This window comes from Corvus brachyrhynchos, unplaced genomic scaffold, assembly GCF_000691975.1.
Source record: "Corvus brachyrhynchos isolate BGI_N302 unplaced genomic scaffold, ASM69197v1 scaffold34, whole genome shotgun sequence".
Lineage (NCBI taxonomy): Eukaryota > Metazoa > Chordata > Aves > Passeriformes > Corvidae > Corvus > Corvus brachyrhynchos.
The window spans coordinates 6726312-6744977 of record NW_008238126.1 but is presented as its reverse complement, the minus strand read 5'-3'; the positions used below and the strand labels follow the sequence as shown (position 1 = coordinate 6744977).

Genomic DNA, 18666 nt, shown 5'->3' with positions numbered 1-18666 from the left:
TGGAGAAGAGGACACAGGCAGTGTTACAAGGCAACATTCCCACTGATCCATGGACCTGAGGAAGCAGAAAATGACCTGTGGTTGCTGTCACAAATTTCACGTGTTAGACCTACCTCTAATTAAACTAAGTTGTAAATTATGTGTAAAACCTGATTGTGTTTCTTAGTTCTCTCTGAAAAGTATGTTGAGGTGTAGGAAATTCTGTCTCATGGGTCCCTGCTCCTGTTTTAACCTCACTTCTGGTAATTCACCGCTTCTGCCTGTTCACCACTGAGATGGTGAGAGGCAGCAAAACAAGGACAAGCAGCAGAGAGAAGCTTGATTATTCCACATGCTGGGATCACCTTCATGGTTTGCAGTTAAATCTAGAGGGTGCTCTGTGTTTATACTACCAGCTTATCTTTTACTGCTGTTGAAATACTGGATGTGTGCTGTATTTCCCGGCCAGCAAAGGTCCCGTGGATAGAGAGGTCTTGTCTGTAAGTGGGTATTTTTTTTTTCAGTCATGAACAAATGATTAACAACTGAATCAATTGTGCCAGAGGTTGAGCAAGCCATATCACACAGGCACATCTTGGGTTCAGGCTGGGGCAAAGTCATTTGGAAGAAGAAAAATCAGGCAAAAAAGGCAAACAGAAAGCTTTGCACAGCCTGAATCATCTCCCCTAACAGTTTGTCCTCCATGTCTGGAGGGCAGTTTATCACTGTGCTCAGTAACTGGGTTTAAAAAAGGGCTGCCTGAATTACACTCGTTTATTTGGAGCAGATTCCTGCAAGGATTTGGTTCATGTGCCTCTCTGTGTTAAATTGTTATCATCCACTGCCAAACCAGAAGGATGTCTCAGCCAGTTGCTTATTTTGCAGAGACGTGGCTCCACAGGCAGAATCATGTCAGTTGTAAGGTAACTGTGACACACTGAGGTGTAGCACTTGGCCAGGTAACAGCACTGAGGTGGTTGGGTTTGTTTGGTGTTAGTGAATATGAATAGTTTTATATATCTAGCATTCTTCATTCCCGTAATGAGCTAGTTAAAATGTATGTATTATTTGTGTCATCAAAGCACTCAGAGATGTACCCCAGAGCGAGAGATTGCGCTGCTGAAAGCCACAATTGTTCAAAGTCAGGCTTTGTCTCTTCAAATACATTGTCCAGCAAGGGGAAGGGTGGGGAAACACAATGATATTCCTCATTCTGTACAGGGAAACACAGATTGAGAGAACTTCCCTCCCTCTAAGATTCTTGCTGTAGGCTAAGACTAATAGGAAGATGAAGGGAAAGACTCTTCTGTCTCAGGAGTCAAAAAGCTGTACCTAGAGGAAGAAGCAGCAGAATGTGAAGGCTCAACAGGAAACCAAAGAAAAACTCTTCAAGGTTCTGATCCGCCTTTGAAAACCCAACTGAACTGATGGGAGCTAGCCCATGGTAAGTTCTCAGCCCAGTCAGGATCTTTTAAGAGAGAGAATGACTCAATGTAGTAGCAAGAAAACACCAAGACATCACATTTGATATCCTGAGACATTACATTTGATACCCTGACAGGTCCCGCTTTCATGGGCTCAAGACGTCGGGTATGTGGAGCAGAGTCTCTGTGGAATGGCCCAGCCAGGGCTGGGGCTCTTGTCCTCCCCAGTAGCGGGAGAGACAGGGCAGAGAACTTTCAGGGATAAGGCTTTCCCTGGGGCATGAGAATAAGTGCTTATGCCTTGTGTCTGACCTTCCTCTGGAAGACAGACATGCAAAGCAGCAATAAATAAATGATTCTGCACTCTATTCCTAGAAAGCCGGCTCGAGTTTACTTATCACTTCCTTCTTGCCAAGACTCAAATATGTTTCGTTTGTTGAAATATTCATTTTGTCCATCCCTTGAAAGGAGCATTACAAATGAAAGTGCAAATTGCTCCTGGGCAGAGCTTTGCTTCCTGCCCGCTCGGCCTGGGAAAGCCATGTGCTAACAACTGCAGCGTTTACCTTGTGAGCCTGCCAGGTGCTGGGTTATCTGCTGTTTACAGGGTGGCAAAGCAGCTCAGCAGTTGCTGGTTTTCTGCTTGAACCCCGTTCAAACCCCTGCAAGCAGACGGGGCGGGGGTGTTGGTGGTGTGGGATCGCCGGCGGTACCTCGGAGCGATGAGCGCTCTGCGCCCCATCAAACTGCTGCTGCTGCTCTGGGCCGTGCTCGGCACCCAGACTGCTTATGGCTTTGGGTGAGTGAGTGTTTCTGAAGCCACATCCACGGGATGACATGAGAAACCGTCAGGATCAGCTCAGGCTTTGGTGTTGTGCAGGCTGTAATTGCTGTCGTGAGGGATTTCTGCGCCTGTAACGGTGAAAGATGTTGTTTTGAAGGGAGCGTGGGGCAGCGTTTCCGCCTTCAGAGGAGTAATCCTGGTGATAAATCGGAGCTGACAAATTGCCACGCTCGTGTTGTAACGTGGAATTGTTTGAACATGCAGCCTCCTCCCATGCTGGCTGCCCCACAGAGTGCTGGGCACACAGGGGGTTGGTTCCTTCAAGTGCAGCAATGGTGAGAATGTGGCTGGGAGCTGTTTCTTTCTCTGCTGGTGTAATAGATGTTGCTGTTTCAGAGAACTACATCTTGTAATCTTTCCAATCTAACTATATTTTTGCACTGTTCTCTGAACTTTGAGCTTTGATTTCATGCCTCAGCAAGCCGATGAGGTTTTGTAATTCCTTTATTCTATGTGTTTTTTAATATGCTACAATGGGAGCCCCATGCCAGGCACTAAATCATACTTAAAGCTTCAGCTGATGCTGTTCCTTGTCTGGGTGGAAGAATTGGGAACACCGCTGTGGTAGTTTCCTTGTCAGACTGGGTATGAAAAGAAACTAATTGTCAATGTTTTACTAAAGCTCCCCACTTGAAGGAGGTGCTACAAGGGAGCATTTGTCTGGGATGAGGATTTAATCAGAAATCCTGAATCCACCAAAAGAGGAGGCAGCATTTTAATGGTGGCATTGTGGAAACCTTGGAGACAGTGGTCATGTGAGGGGGTGAAGTAGTGGCTGGGGTGAAGAGTAAAGGCTCACACTTGGAGTTCAGGTTCATTACTGGGTTGAAAGGGATTAATGGGTTAATGACCTGTGAACTGAGAGTAGAATCTAAAACTAGTGGCTTTGGCCAGCTTGGGAAAAAATGGGCTGCTGGGCAGAGACACTTGAACCTGGTTTTCAAAAATGCTGAGTGCATGCTGGGCCTTCCCTTGGGACCGGTGTTTGTCATGGAGGTGTCTGACCCTGGAGCCATGGGGCAGGGGCAGCAACTGATGGTGAAGGTTTTACTGCTTGCACAGCTTGAGGAGAAGCCCAGCTTGGTGGATTATGGGTTGAGTTTCCCATGCTGGCATTTGAAGGGTGGGTCAGGTTTCATACAGAACCAGTGCCAGTGGAATCAATGCCATCAGGATGAGGACTGAAATCCAGAGGCTTCATGCAAAGCGTGGTGAGATCTAACAAGTGTTAGTTCTCCTCGGTGTCTAGTTTCACACAGGCATAGGCTGAGGTGCCAGGTCCTCATAGCTCAGAGTTTCACGCCCTGAATCTCTTGTGGTGTTGGACACAGTGGTCAGGAGTCCCCGAGCCCCGGTGACAGCAGTGACCGCGAGGCCAGGGACAGGCGCGCCCGCTCCGCGAGTGCCCCGCCGCAGCCCCGCGACTGCGCCCTCTCCGCCTGGTCCTCCTGGAGCACGTGTGATCCCTGCCAGAAGAAAAGGGTGAGTGTCTGTGGTCTAGGGACCACCTAGAAAGAGGAGGTGGGAGCTCCTTCAAGCCTTGTCCTTTTTGTCCATGGGGTTGGACAAACGAGGGGGGCTGCTGAGGAAAGTCCCGTACAGCTGAGACTGGGGGGTTTTGCTTTCAGGTGGCTTTTAGCTCTTCAGCTCACCATCCCCAGTAATTCCAGTGCTTTCCAGGGTGCCTTGCTGTCCAGAGAAGGTGTAGGCCCAGGCTTTGCAGGGACTTTCCAACACAGTCCTGTTCTTCCAGCATCGGTGCAAGGCACCTTCCCCACTAATGGTCCCCTCTGGGACCTGGAGACACTTGGTGCCTCTCAGGATTAGGATGCTTTTTCTTGTCTGCCAGCCAGCATTTTCCAGCCAAGAAGCCCCATCAAATGAAAGTAATGATCCCAACAGCGTGAAGAGCAAAATCCCCGTTGCTAGAGAGACCTCTGCTAACGAGTTGGAGAAGCTGTTCCCAGGCTTAAGCAGAAATAACCAGTGATGGGAGTTGGGCAGAGTGAAGCTTCATATCAAAGAGTTAATCTCGGAAGCTGGGGAAAAAAGGAGGGCTAACATATTGGACGGAGTAATTGACTGCTTCACAGCAGTGTTGTGGGCGGAAAAAAATCCCTAATGATACAGAGGGGCAAGTAAATACACTGACAGAAAATAACAAGGGATGTCGTTACCAGCATTAATTGAAAGAGAGGAGATGGAACTGAATCCTTCCTTATTCTTGCAAAGTCCCGCACTGCACTGTCAGGCTCATTTACACAAACTGTCAAAGAAAAGCAAACTTTCCTTCATCCCTCCCAATCCTCAACCCTTCCTCAGTAAAATTAAAACTGTCGCAGATCAGAAACCTTTGAAATGAGGCAAATTACCAGCATCACACTTCTGCGCTGACACTTTTCTCTTTTAATATGACAGTGCACTGAGATCAGATCTCGGTGACACAACGTTTGTTTTTCAACCAGAGAAGCGTAAAATTCACCATTTCTGTGTACTTGAGTCAATATTTTTTATTTCATCACAGTACAGATTTGCCCGCCTGGAACAACCCTCTCAGTTCAGTGGAGATCCCTGTGATTACTCTGACAGAGAAACTGAGGACTGTGTCACAAACAGTCCTTGCAGGAATAGAGTTCGATGTGATGGGTTCGTGTGTGCAGTTACAGGTAAGGATTTGGGGACTGATGGTGCTCAGATAATCAGGTGTCACCTCTGATGCCACTGTGCTGAACTTTATGCTTCTGCAGGAGTTTGCTGGGCCAGAGGGGTGCCAGGAGTTGACCTGGCTCCATCCATGCTTGTGTTGTGTCAGTGACTTTGAGTGAGTCTATTACAACATCTGTCTATCTTTAAAATCTCCAAACAGGAAATTATAACCTGGTTATATCAGCAAAATCTGTAGCACAAACGACAGCAACAAGAGCTCGGCACCTGAGATGGGGCAAAGGAAAATGCCTCTGCTCTCCATCTTCCAGTGTTTTGGTGAGACTGAAAACACTCAGTAACTGTGGACATGGGAAGAGGGGAAAAGAAATACCATATACAAGGCCTGCTGAAACAGCATGTTTGTTCTCTCCAAATGAAACAAAATTACCAAAACATTCTATACTTTTTTATACTTTTAATTACTGTGGGTTTTTTTCCTAAGCTGAGCAAGGAATTTTAAGATTATGATGATTTTGAGTGAAACTGAGCAGATGGACTTTGGGATCCATGCAGATAGAGAAGAATTTTTTTTTTTCCAGCTAGATTTGAACCATTAATTCCAGGAGTTTCCTATTTTGCTCCTAGACTCCATGTCAGGGAGTGTGATCACAAGATTGTTTTATGAGTGACTTTCTCCTTCCATCCTAGGGAGATGCATTGCACGGAGGCTGCTCTGCAATGGGGATGACGACTGTGGGGACCAGTCAGATGAAAAAAACTGCAAAAAAGTGTTCAGGAAATGTGACCAGAAGATGGAAGAGTACTGGGGGATAGAGAATCTGGCAAAAGGGTGAGTCAGTGGCTTTGATGAGATGCTTCCTTGCTTAAGGCTGAGAATGATCTAATGTGACTTCAGACAAACACTGAACAGAGAAAAGCTGGAGCAGTTGCTGTATCCAGGAGTGAGCTGGGATCCAGGAACCTGATCCAAAGCCTGGTGGACATGGACCTGTTAGAGCAAGTCCAGAGGAAGGTCACCAAGTTGATCAGAGGGATGGAGCAGCTCTGCCAAGAGGAAAGGCTGGGAGAATTGGGATTGTTCAGCCTGGAGAAGAGAAGGCTTCAGGGTGACCTAATTGTGGCGTTCCAGTGCCTGAAGATGGAGAGAGACTATTTGCAAAGGCCTGGATTGCAAGGACAAGGGGGAATGGCTTCCCACTGCCAGAGGGCAGGATCAGATGGGATATTAGGAAGGAATTGTTCCCTGTGAGGGAGGTGAGGCCCTGGCACAGGGTGCCCAGAGGAGCTGTGGCTGTCCCTGGATCCCTGGCAGTGTCCAAAGCCAGGTTGGACGGGGCTTGGGGCAATCTGGGATAGTGGGAGGTGTCCCTGCCCATGGCAGGGGGTTGGACTAAATGACCTTTGCAGGTCCCTCCCAACCCAAATCATTCCATGGTTCTTGGGGTTTCTATTCTTACACCCTGTATTGGTGTGGTAGGGAGGGAGAAAGGTGTTCAAATGTCTTTGATTTCTTCCATGACATTGAGAGGTGGTGGGATTTTTGTGCTTTGTGTGAGTGGGATAGGGTGAACCTGCATATTAGCAGCTTTGTGGGGATTAAAATCTAAGTCTGAATTTATTCAGCTTTTACAGGCTAAGATTGTGACAACTTTCTGTAAGATCAGACTGTGTGAAAAGAGGGTTTTTTCTTATTCTACAGGGGAAAAATTGCTTTTTACATTAAAAAAAAAAAAAGAAGGAAAATCATATTGCAAGGAAAAAAATACAATTTTCTCATTATTCTCTGGAGATACGGCTGCTGCACATGTCATTGATAGTGCTTTGTACTTCTGAGTTTAATCAAAATTAAAAATAATGTTGGACAATTATAGGAACATGCTTCTCATCTCTTTGAAGCTACAATTGCTCAGTAATTTGCTTTTAGTGGACTTCCCCTTTTTTCCAGATTGTTCTAAAATTAGAGTTAATTTTTTTACAGCTTCAGAGTCATTATCATGCAATCCTCTCTCCCCAAAATCAGGAGAGGCAGATCCAACAGAGCCCTGGAGTGCTGATAGTTTTTTGTGGGTTTTTTTTGGTGCAGTTTCATCCCGCCAGCAGCAATGGGAAAAGCAAACGATGGGGTTTAATCTCTCCATCTCCACAAACTGCATTGCTACATCCTTTCTTAGAACACACAGGTTAAGGTTTCTGTCCATCATCCACTGAAATCAAAGGAAAACTCCCTGTGGTTTCAAGGATTAGTTGAGCTGTTGCTCAAGTACCTCTATTCTTGTTCCCCAGCAATTTTTACTGTTGTCTACTGACCTCCGGTTGATCCTTGACCAACCTGGCAAAGATTTTGGCGGATAAACCGGAACAAAGAAATGTGAATTAAAAATCAGTCTGGATTGATGGCATGGATTGGCAAACCTGTCTTTGAAGGTTCTGATGGATGCTGTTGATATTTGGGGGTGCTCAGGGTGAGCAGCCTGGTGGTGTGGGGGTTTGGCTGGTCCAGTTTGTTCTGCTTTTCCTGGAGAGTTCCACTAAAGGCCACAAAGCTGCCAGTGCTGGTGGCAGTAACATTGGTGACATTCCCAGCTGGGGGGGTGAAAATTGCCCTTTGTATTCATCAAGTGTCAAAATTCAGCTCTTTTTCCTTTCTTGTTAGTCAGTTCTTCTGCAGCACCTGGGTTGGTTGGACAGTGGAAGAGGCCAAGCTTTCCTTTGGGGTTTCAAAATAAAAAAGTGTGAAACAAAGAGCCCGTGGCCAAACAAAATCTTTTTCCTTTCTCAGCCAATGCATTTGGTGTTTAGCTCTGAATTGATGGTACCATAAAATATTGCTGTTCTGCTTCATCTACAGGTTGAATATCTTCACAAACAGCTTGGAAGGGTTGGTTCTTGATCACAGGTACTATGCTGGGGGATGTTCTCCCCATTACATCACAGACACGAGGTTCAGGAAGCCATACAATGTGGAAAGCTACATACCAGAGGTACGTATCAGCAAGTAAACTTACCTACACATATTCCAGTGGACTTAGTGCCCAAGCTTCATTGCTGGATCATTTTTTTAAAAAATCTCCAAATTCTTGACACCCAAAAGGATCGGGCTGAATTTTACCCTATTCCAGAACACCCTCATACCCCACGCACTCCACGATGTTGAACACACCACATGCTCTGTGTGAAAACTTGTTCCTGTCAGGCATCAAAGCTGTATTTCAAATATTATATATATATGACCTTAATGCTTTTGATGACGTGGTGCTTTTGAGTGCTGCCCACTAGGAAACCTTTTCCTTTTAGAATTTGTACTTTAATTGATGCCTGTGTTTAAGATTTCGCCTTCTTTGCATAAGATTGACATACTAAGTGAAAGCCTGAGGACCTTGCAGTGTGGAGGAGACAGGGGCTTTCCTGCTGCTGTAAATCAAGCATTCTTGAAGTACCTGTGTTAATAATAATAGCGCTTTGCAATTATACAGGGCTTTTCATCTTCAAAGTGCAAGCATTAATTCACAAGTATATTTGTGTCTGCATTCCTTCCCCATGCTTCAGGTGTGCAATCACTATGCAGGAAATGAGACGTGTTGTTTTTCCTTTCTGTTTAGACCAAAGGCAAATATGAATTTACAATGACTGAATATGACTCCTACTCAAATTATGAAAGCAGTGTCCTGAAGGCAAAATTTTCGCAGTCAAGCTTCAGCTTTGGTATAAAAATACCACGAGTGTTTGAACTTGGTTACAATTCAAATGACATGAGGTTCAAGAAGTTCTTTCAGAGGATGAAAAGATTTTCTTCAAGTGTAAGCACTGCTCCACTTAATTCCCTGCTAATGTGTTCCCTCTGTGTGTGTGTGTGTGTGTGTGTGTGTGTGTGTGTGTGTGTTGGTTTGATGCTCCTCCTCAGGTCAGCAGCCAGGACAGGGATAAATTAAATTTTTTTCCCCAACTGGATTCTGCCATTTGTTCAAGTCTTGACTACCCCCACAACGCCTTCCTTTGTGTTTGCGGCATCCTGGAGCTTTTCCATTCAGCTCTCAGCCAGGGTCTGGGCTGCCTGACCTTTGAAGTAAGCCACAACTTGTTGAGAGGACTCAGTGATCCTTGTGGGTCCCTTCCAGCTGTGGATATTCTCTGACTCTGAGTGGGGTCTTTCCAGTGCCCTGCTGGGCATCCACCTTTGAATGTTTGTCATGAAGTCATCTAAAAATTGAAACTGAGAAGCCTGTTCAACTTGAATCTATAACTCCTATGACTCCCATAACTTGTTTTCTTTTTTTCATCTGTTGTTGCCATAAACAAACGTAGCTCATATCGGTGGTTAGATAGCATCACCAACCTGTGTCTCCTTTCAGTATAAAGTGTACTCAGGAATGGCAAAGTGTTCCTTGCATTTGCTTCCTGCAAAGTGGCATTTCGCACAACAAGATCAGTGGCTGATGAGAAGCATTTGCAATAGACATCCATAAACAAACCCCAAATTAAGTCCTGATTTTATTATTGAAGCTGCAGACGTCTATACTGAACCCTCCCTGATGTGCTTGTGCTGCTGGCTCAGACAGCTGAACACTAAATCCTTTAAACGTAGTGAAAGACATTTTCTGTCCCAGACTTTTGTGCCAGAAAGGGGAGAGAAAAAAATGTATCCATGTACACACATCTACACAGAGACATATAAATGTGTGTGTGTGGGAGAGAGTGTTTGTGTTTTCTTCTTTCCTTTCAGTTTTGATGAGGGCATATTCTGTGAAATACAAATATGAACCTAGCTCAGCCAGAGAATCACCATTTCCCATACAAATCATGATTTCAGTTGTCAGAACTTTTCAGGAGAGGGCTTGTGAGAGATAAAGTTTTATTAGGGGTAGAGCAGTCCCGTGGGATGCTGAGGTGTCCTTGCGTCCTGGGTGTGCCACGTCAGAACCAGGACCCTGCCCTTCCCTGTGTCCCAGTCGTGGCCTGACTCTCAGGAACTTTACCACTAAAAGTTTTCCTTTTGCAGAAGTTAGCTGGAAGATGTCCAGTTAGGAGATTTCCAGTTAGGAGATTTCCAGTTAGGAGATTTCCAGTTAAAAACTGTGAAATTAATAAATCCTGGCCAGTGCTAATTGTTTAACTGCAAATAACCCCACGTTGCCGCAAGAATGACATCCCTCACTCCTCCTGGATTCTCCTGTGCTCCTGCCTTTCCTGCAGTCCAGCAAGTTCATCCACGCCCGTTCTGAGCTGGCTGTTGGTGTTTACAAGCTGAAGCCCCGAGCCCTGATGCTGCATCACGAGTTCCTGCAGAGGCTCCGGCAGCTCCCCACGGAATACAGCTACGGGGAATACCGGGAGCTCTACAGGGACTTTGGGACACACTTCATCAAGGAGGCCACTGTTGGAGGCATCTATGAATATACTTTGGTCATGAACAGCGAGGAGCTCCGCAAGGCGGGTACGTGCATCTGATGGTTGGGAAGGAGCTTTGGGAACAGCTTTTGGGTGGTAAAACCCCTCTGCAGGCACACAGGGGTGGCTCAGGTCTGAGGCTGGGAGAGGGAGATGATGGAAGAAGGAGTCAACAGCATCTCTGAGAAATCCTGCAGGAAATGTGGGAGTGGAGGTGCTCCTTGGCAGTGAATAAAGAGGTTTTCAAAGCATGCTCAGCATCATGGACTGGATTTAGTTCACAAAGAAAGGCCCTGTGGCAAGTATTTTAGACAACACGTTTTAGAGGCTGACAAGATGTTGAGATGAATGAGAATCGTGGATCTTAACACTTCTGTTAGCTTTGAAAGCCTTCTCCCAAGTTCTTTTTCCACTGCCTTTCAAATGGCAGTTTTGAAACACCTTTAGCCTCGAGAGCTTTTCCAGCACGTAGGAAACAGTAAATAATTTGCTGGGTGACTCTTGAGCCTGACATTGCTCCTGCTCTTTGGCTCTGGCTCCCTTTGTTGTGAGAAATGATGATTGTTGTGCAGGACAGAGCGAGCAGTGTGACATTAATCAATAGCTGCACTCTCAATTATTTATTCATTGGCAGGGGAGTGAGGAACTGCCTCCGCTGTCTGTTTGCAGAGGCATTTATTGGGCTCTGCTTTGTGTGATGCTCAGTCTGTTTGCTCTTCTGCTGTGTAGGAAGTTCCTTACTCTGGACTCTGGTAGAGCCCAGAGGGACAGCATTTAGACTCGGATTTCAGGTATTCAAATTCTAACAGAGTTTCCCAATTTCTCAGCTGTTGGTGTGAACCCATCACAAGCCACGTTTCTTTGAACTGAAGTGTATTATTGTTTGCATCAAAATGCTCAGTGTCTGCTGACCCACATCAGCATCCTGCAGCAATGACAACATTTTCACTCAAGTGCTGAGCTGGGCTGTGAGTTCTCACCAGGGTTTTGTAGGTCCAGTCTGAGAATTCAGGGTTTTCCCTTCAAATCCACCATTATGTTTGTACTGTCTGTGCTGGAACTAAAGTTTTCTTTTGCAGATCTGATATCACACACTGTGTCACATGGTTGGAACTTGCTCTGCTCTCATACAATCATATCATAGAATAGATATCCATAGAATCCAATCTGCCACATCATAGAATCACGGGATCCTTTAGGCTGGAAAAGCTCTCTAAGATCATGGAGTCCAAACTCTTAACCCAGCACTGCCAAGGCCGCCACTAAACCACGTCCCCAAGTGCCACATCCACATGTCCTATAAATCCCTCTGGGGTTGGTGACCCCACCCTTGCCCTGGGAAGCTTCTTCCAGGGCTTGGTAACCCTTTTGGTGAAGAAATGTATCCTGATAATCCAATCTAAATTTCCGTGAAGCAGTTAAGTCTCTTCTGGCAACAGAGAATTGGAGATGGGAGCTAGTAAAAGGAGGAAAAGCTATTTTATCTATTCCTCTTAAAAAGCCTGGCTCCTGGGGATGGGGAGGGGTGGTGGGGAGTTTGTGGTTAGACATCCACTGTTTTCCCACCCACTGCAGCTCTGCTTAACCCAGTACAGCTGGGTGGGTGTCTAAAATCCTCCTCTTCCAGCATTTACCTTGCATTTCCACTTGGCTTCAGAGTTCTGTAAAACACAGAGATTTCATTTCATATAGTTCTATTAAATACCAAAAAAAAAAAAACAAAAATAACCTTCTTCATCTTATCTTTTTTTTTATTCCCCCAAAGCAAAAATACTCATCAACTCCCATGTTCTGTGTACATGGAGATAAAACATGGAACAGTTGTATTAAAACCCTACAATTTTTGGTTGTGTATTTAAGGTTATTCTCTGAGTGATGTCCAGAAATGTGCACAGAAGGGCTTTAACATTGGTGTGAATTTTCATGTAGTCTCTGTGGGGCTTGGAGTAGATTCAGCTGGCTGTAAAGCCCTTTTGAAAGAGATTGGAGGTAAGCATGAAACACTTCTGCCATCTCATTTCTTTGTCATAGTGAAAGGAAGATTTTGTGAGCTTGCCTGTCTGAAATATTTCCCCACTCCCTCACAGCCACTTTTGGGTCTCCTGGCTAACCCCAGCCAGGCTTAACAGAGGAGGAGATGTCTCAAAGCTTGGGGTTTTTCCAGTATTTTCTGTGTAGAGAGTAAATATCTGCTCAGCATCCCAAGGAAAAGCAGGGGCAGATCAACCATTACCCACCAGGCCAGCGCTGTGTTAAATAGCAACTCCCACCTCCCAGCAGGGCAACCCAGCACGCCCCTTTTTGCATCCTGATGGGGAAAACAGGGAGGTGATGGTGTTGTGGGATCCTGTGGGGACGTGGGGAGCTGGGGGTGTGCATGGGAGGAAGGTGCACCTGGGAATACATGGAGGAGAACAAGGAATCTTCCTGGTGGTGAGGAGCATCGGGCTGTGCAAGGACCTGTGGGCTTAAAACCGTAGGGAAGAAATTTAGGGGAGAGATGCAGGGTGCAGGATGGGGAATTCCTGCAGGGGAGCAGGAGGGACACAGCACACCCTTTGTAGGAAGCCAGGTGAGAAACACTTGTGGCCTTTTCCCTTTGCCCTCTGAGTGGGACAGGTCCCATAGAGGGGTGTTGTTTTGCTGTTCGCTGGTCACTGCAGCCCACAAAGACACAACCTGGGCAGAGTTGGGCACTTTCTGAGGGTGTTTTTGCAGACAGCACTGCCAAGAAGCAGTTTGTGGAGGATTTCCTCGCCCTGGTCCGCGGCGGAGCGAGTGAACACGTCGCCACCCTGGCCCACAAGGACCTGCCCACGGCCGAGCTCATGCAGCAGTGGGGAGAGGCTGTGCAGTACAACCCTGAGATCATAAAGCTGAAGGTACTGCATCCCTCACTTCCTCCAGCCTCAGCTGAGCACCTTGGAGAACTCTGTGTTTAGATAAACAGGATTTAGAGAAAAAAAACCCCGGGAATAATGGACCTCATTGCGTGGCGTAGCTTCTCTAAGTGAGATTCAGAAAAGCAAAGGTGTGATGCTTTAAAGGAACTGTGGTCAGAAATACACAAAGTAAACAGCTTTAACCCTTTAGCTGGGCTGTGCAGATGCCATTTCTTGCTGCCTGCCAGGCAGATCAGACAATCTACCTTCTGTTTTACCAGTGTATAACTTACCAAAATTATATCTGGCGGCATGTATTTTATAAGGACTTCTATTTTCCTTGATGTTTATCAACTTCTGTGAGCACTAGTGACAATTCTTTCTGGTTCATAAAGTCAAGTGGTTCACTGTGTATGCCTGGATGTCTGTGCAGCTTAGCTGAACCTTAAAAACAGGAGTTTGGCTTTGAAGAGTCGAGGAATTTTGATCCTGGAGAGTTTTAGAAATGCAAAAAGCAAGCAGAAGTGTGTAACAGTTCTGCCTCATCGTCTTTAGTGTCGAAATGAGTGAATAGAACAAAGGTGCACGAGAACATCCTTTTAAACAGGAGTTGGTTGAGGTGGAAGTTGATTTATAGTTGTTTTTCATTGTAAAATTTAATTTTAGGCAAAAATCTTTACATTTGTAAAAGGGAGGTTTTTCTCCAGAAAGAGGTGAATTCTAAAAAGGTGAAGCAAGCAAAACTCAGTAATTTGGAAATACAGTCAGTGCCCATCTGGCACTTGCTGCAGCCCCTGGTGTGCTGTGGATTGAGCGTCCAGAAATGCACTGGGAGGTCTCAGGGCAGGAGACAAGAGGAATGCAGCCCTCTGCCCCAAATCCCACACATCTCCCATGAGGAACTGAGGTGTTCTTTGTCTTGCCTGGCATCAGTGACCAGGCTGCCCAGTGAAAAACCTCAGGCGGATGTAATTTGGATTTGGTATCTTCATTTCCATACCAATATCCCTGTGGGGCTTGAAGATCAAAAGTACCAGTGGAGTGTGACTAAATGTCAGCCCAAGAATGCTTAGTTAGGGAAAACTAAAGCAAATCAGTTCATAAATCATCTGCTGGAGGGACTTGGCAGGTCACTCTTAGTGTATTTCCTCATTTGTATGATCTGAATTCAAAAAGCAAAGTATGGATCACAGATAATTGATGAAGAGTGGATGTACAGCAGCAGGAAATGAGCATTTTTTTGCTTTTTATTGGAACATTCTTTGGTTCTTGTAGTTTGAACCTGTGACAGCAGGAGGGTGATCCTTTCATGCTTACTGTGTGTGGCCTGCATGGCAGTATCTCTGCAGTGAGGATGGGAATTTGGGATGGATCCTCTGCTGGCACATGGAAATACCACCCCACTGGCAGTAGTGGGTGACTGGCACTATTGACACCCCACTTCAACTCTCCCTTGTTCTCAGGAGGAAAATAAATGAGTGAGCCAAAGTCTCCTTGATCCCTGCACATTCACTGTGTTGTGCACCCCTTTGCCTTCTCTCTCTGACCCCATCTGCACGTGGAGATCAAATCCTCTCCCTTCTGGAAGGGAATGGAAACCCTTATCTGGGCCCCATAAAGACAGAAACCAGCCTTGAAATGCAGGAGTGGTGGAGGTGGAAGTGCTGATGTGAGTCCCTGTGACTGGTGCCTCTGCTGGGGCACTGTAGGAGGAGGTTTTTGTGGATGGTTTTTAGGAGACATTTTTAAAATCAGAGTAAGAGGTCACTCAGAAAACGTAAGTTTGAGCAAATCTGATCTATAAATGTCTGTACCAGGAATGTGGACGAGAAAGGATTTAATGAAACTCCTGTGCAGCTTAGCCTGTTTGTCAGCCAGCAGCTTGGCTGCTGTATTTTGTTACACATTTCGACTGCTCTGGTGTTGGAAACCAAGGGGAGCATCCTTGGGTGTATTCCTGGCATTGTGGCCTTGTTGTTCACAGGGTTTTAGCAAATAGCAATGGGAAACCTGGAGTTTGTGCCACACAGCCTCCATTTCCCTCTCCAGCTGTGCCACCACCGGGCCTTGGGATGTTCAGAGTGTCTCGAGCTTGGGAATTAATGCAGTTTCTCCCCTCCCTTTAGGCAGAGCCACTGTATGAGCTGGTGACTCCCTCTGACTTGGCTGATTCCACCAAAATAAAAGAGAATCTGCGGCGGGCTCTGGATGAGTTCCAGCTGGAGACCAGTTCCTGTCGCTGTGCTCCATGCCACGGGAATGGCATCACCTTCCTGAGAGGTACAGGGATCCTGCTCCTCTTTTCTGCCCTCTTGATTGAAATCAGCTGGGAATTTGTGGGGAGCATGTGGCAGGCAGTCTGCTCTTTAGTTTCTCCTGTCATTTCTTTCTCAGGTAATTACTCTGTTTTTAAAGTTGCTCTGTTTGTAAAGTCCCAGTAAGTAAAGACAGTAAAGTCAAGGGATGTGTCTTTGTAATGGGAGTGACCATTATCTGTATCAGTTTTACAGAAGAATTTGTTACTTCTCAATTATCCACTTAAAAAAAAAAAATCTTTGACGTCTTTAAGTCTCCTCCTTTTGCTTTTAAGATTGCTTCCATCCTCCTGGAGAAGCGACTACTGTCTCAGCATTAATTAGTGTTTGTAAAAGTGTTGTGAAGATGAAAAGCACCATGTAAGTGCCAAGCACAGTGATCATCACCACCACCTCCCCATTTCTGATAGAAGCTGTCCTCCTTTGAAAGCAGGCTGTGATTTTAAAAATGAAGGGGAAAAATAATCAAATTAAATGAAAACTGCTCTGCCTAAACAAGAGGTATATGATGTGATGAGAGCTTCTAACAAAGGGACCATTTTGTCAAGTGCCTAATTCCAATCTGCATCTGCAAAAGTCCTGATGAGAATCGTTATCATCAAATTGTATCTAATGCAGAAACGATCACTTCAGGTACCAGCCAGCTGATTGTAGCACTTCAAGCATTTGTCTCGTGGTGACCTTTGTTTAAATAACTTTGTAGGAGATGAGTCTAGGTTAGTATTTCATTTAGGATCTTCTCAGCAAAAGGTTTTAAATGACCATATATTTTCCTAAGTGGGAACTCTCCTCCAGGTTCCAGACTTGGGATACACACCACAGTCCTGGGCAGTCAGAGCAGGGATTTTGGGCTTTTCCTCTGCCACAAAGCCAAGTTAGGATATTTCTGTCCTGGTTGCTCTTTCTGGATGGTGCAGTTTGTTCTTTATCAGTTTTACCAAGAGCTCTCTCCAGAGACCCTACCTGCAGTGCTGTGTTCAGCTCTGAAACCCCAAATACTAAAAGGATGAGGAGCTGCTGGAGTGAGTCCAGAGGAGGCCACAGGGAAGGCAGGGTTAGGTGGGATACTGGGAATTAATTCCTGGCTGTGAGGGTGGTGAGGCCCTGGCACAGGGTGCCCAGAGAAGCTGTGGCTGCCCCTGGATCCCTGGCAGTGTCCAAGGCCAGGTTGGGCAGGGCTTGGAGCAACCTGGGATAGTGGAAGGTTTCCCTGATCGTGGCAGTGGAGTTGGAATGAGATGAGCCTTAAAATCCTTTCCAACCCAAACCATTCCAGGGTTCTGTGATCTCTTTTGGAGAGGAGCAGGAGGACTCTGTGGTCCCCTGGCTTGTGGAATTGCACCAGCGAGTCTGAGGTTGAGCTGCAGGGCAGGAACAAATGGCTGGGGAGGTGAGAGGGGTGGCAGGGCCATCACAGCTCCCCTCTTTATTGGTATTGATCCCTTCAGCACTGGAGAAAAATGATGGCATTTCAGCCTCTGGCCCTTCCTCACAGAAGATGAAGTGCTGGAGAGGAGTGGATGCCTGCTGGGAAATGTGGCTCCAGGTCTGTAATTCCCACCATCTCTGCTTGCTTTCAGGAACAGAGTGTGAGTGCTTGTGTCCCCTTGGCTACCGCGGCACCGCCTGTGAGATCAGCAGGAGGAAAGGTGAGAGGCTCCCAGCTCCAAGGAGACAATCCCAGCTGTGTTAGGAGTGTCCAGGGATGGCAGCTGATGGGTGAGGAGTGATGCCAGCCCTGGCCATTCCCAGTCTGCCCAGCCCAGTGCACCCAGTTGGGCACCTGCAAAGGGGACAGCTGTATTTTCCTTGCCCTCTTCTGAATATCTCTGCCCTCCTGATGAGGTGGGTTTACTTTTGCAGTTCAAAGCTGCATGTACATGCCTTGCAATCAAAATACAAACTCCTGCCTAGTTTACAATCCTTGGAAAGCCTCAGGTCTCCTCCTCAGGAAACAGCTCTGTTTCCTAAGTTTTTCCCTTTGATAAAGCCAGCATGTTGCAAACTGTTCTCCCCCAGATATGCTACCATGCATTTTAATCTTAAAATCTTATTACGTTGTTTTGAAGCACTTATTAATGCTTCTTGGTCACTTTATATCTCTGCTGCCTCCTGACTGATGTTCTTAACTCCTTCTAGTTTAGGATCATCTGTGAATTTAATCATTTTGTTTGCTTCTTCCAGCTCATTAATTTAGATGCTAAATAATACCAGATCCCAGGCACCCAGAGCTCTGGCACTGTCCCACAATTTGATGCACTGCATTTATCACTGGCTTTGTTTACAGCCTTACCCAGTGCTCATTCTGCATGGCTATGTCCAAACTGAGCCAGGCTGAAATGCACTTTAAGCCAAGATTTCACCGAACCAGGGGTCACTTTTGTGTGTGTTTCTAAGGAATCCCACGGAGCCTTGAACTGTGGAGTCTCTGACACCTTATCTCAGCCTGTTTTTCACACACATAGTCACATCCAACCCTCCCAAAGCTCACACCCATCCATTTGTCAACACTGTAACTTCATTTCTCACTCCCATTTCCTCCTTTTATGTGTTGCCTCCGTGATCCTCGGGATTTTGAATTTATGTCACTCACATGCTCAGGGTCCAGAAGAATCAGTGTAATAGGAAAAGCAGTGGAGGGAAAGCTGAATAGTCAAGCTGTTGTTCACTGAAGTGCTAACACTGCCCCTACCACCTCAAAATGTGGCTGAGACAAGTTTAGTTGGTCTGTTTCTTATCTAGGCTTGGACTAAGACAAAGAGAGAGACATCCTTCAAGCAAATAAAAAGCTAATTGACATTTTTTCCCCCCTTTCATGTCTTCCTGAAGTGTAGTTTGAACAAGCACCAGAAATGCTGAGCAGAGAATTAACATCTCTAAAACAATTGCTCATTGTTAATGACTCCAGTATATTGTTAGTGATGTGGACAGGGGCAGAGCTGTTTGTACTCAAGTACGATTCATGGGAGCTGACAGCTCTTCCCATGGAAAGAGCTGCTTGTTCCTGACAGTCCTTTCCAGCTTTGTTGTTTGTTTTTTTTTCCAGATGCTGCTGTTAATGGAAACTGGGGGTGCTGGGCCAGCTGGTCCCCGTGTTCAGGGGGCCAGAGGACCAGAAGGCGACAGTGACACAACCCTGCCCCACAGAATGGGGGCTCCCTCTCACACGG

The 18666-nt window shown here is 46.1% G+C and overlaps 1 protein-coding gene across 1 annotated transcript; it reads left to right on the top strand.

The window, feature by feature from the left end:
• The first annotated feature begins 2028 nt into the window (after nt 1-2028).
• Nucleotides 2029-18655, top strand: C8B (complement component 8, beta polypeptide). The gene is made up of 12 exons (XM_017733494.1): nt 2029-2202; nt 3579-3729; nt 4772-4913; nt 5602-5743; nt 7763-7895; nt 8514-8711; nt 10105-10345; nt 12160-12288; nt 13018-13181; nt 15308-15461; nt 17077-17145; nt 18543-18655. The coding sequence occupies exons 1-12, from the start codon at nt 2126-2128 to the stop codon at nt 18623-18625; spliced, it is 1683 nt and encodes a 560-aa protein (XP_017588983.1). The 5' UTR covers nt 2029-2125; the 3' UTR covers nt 18626-18655.
• The last annotated feature ends 11 nt before the right edge of the window (nt 18656-18666 follow it).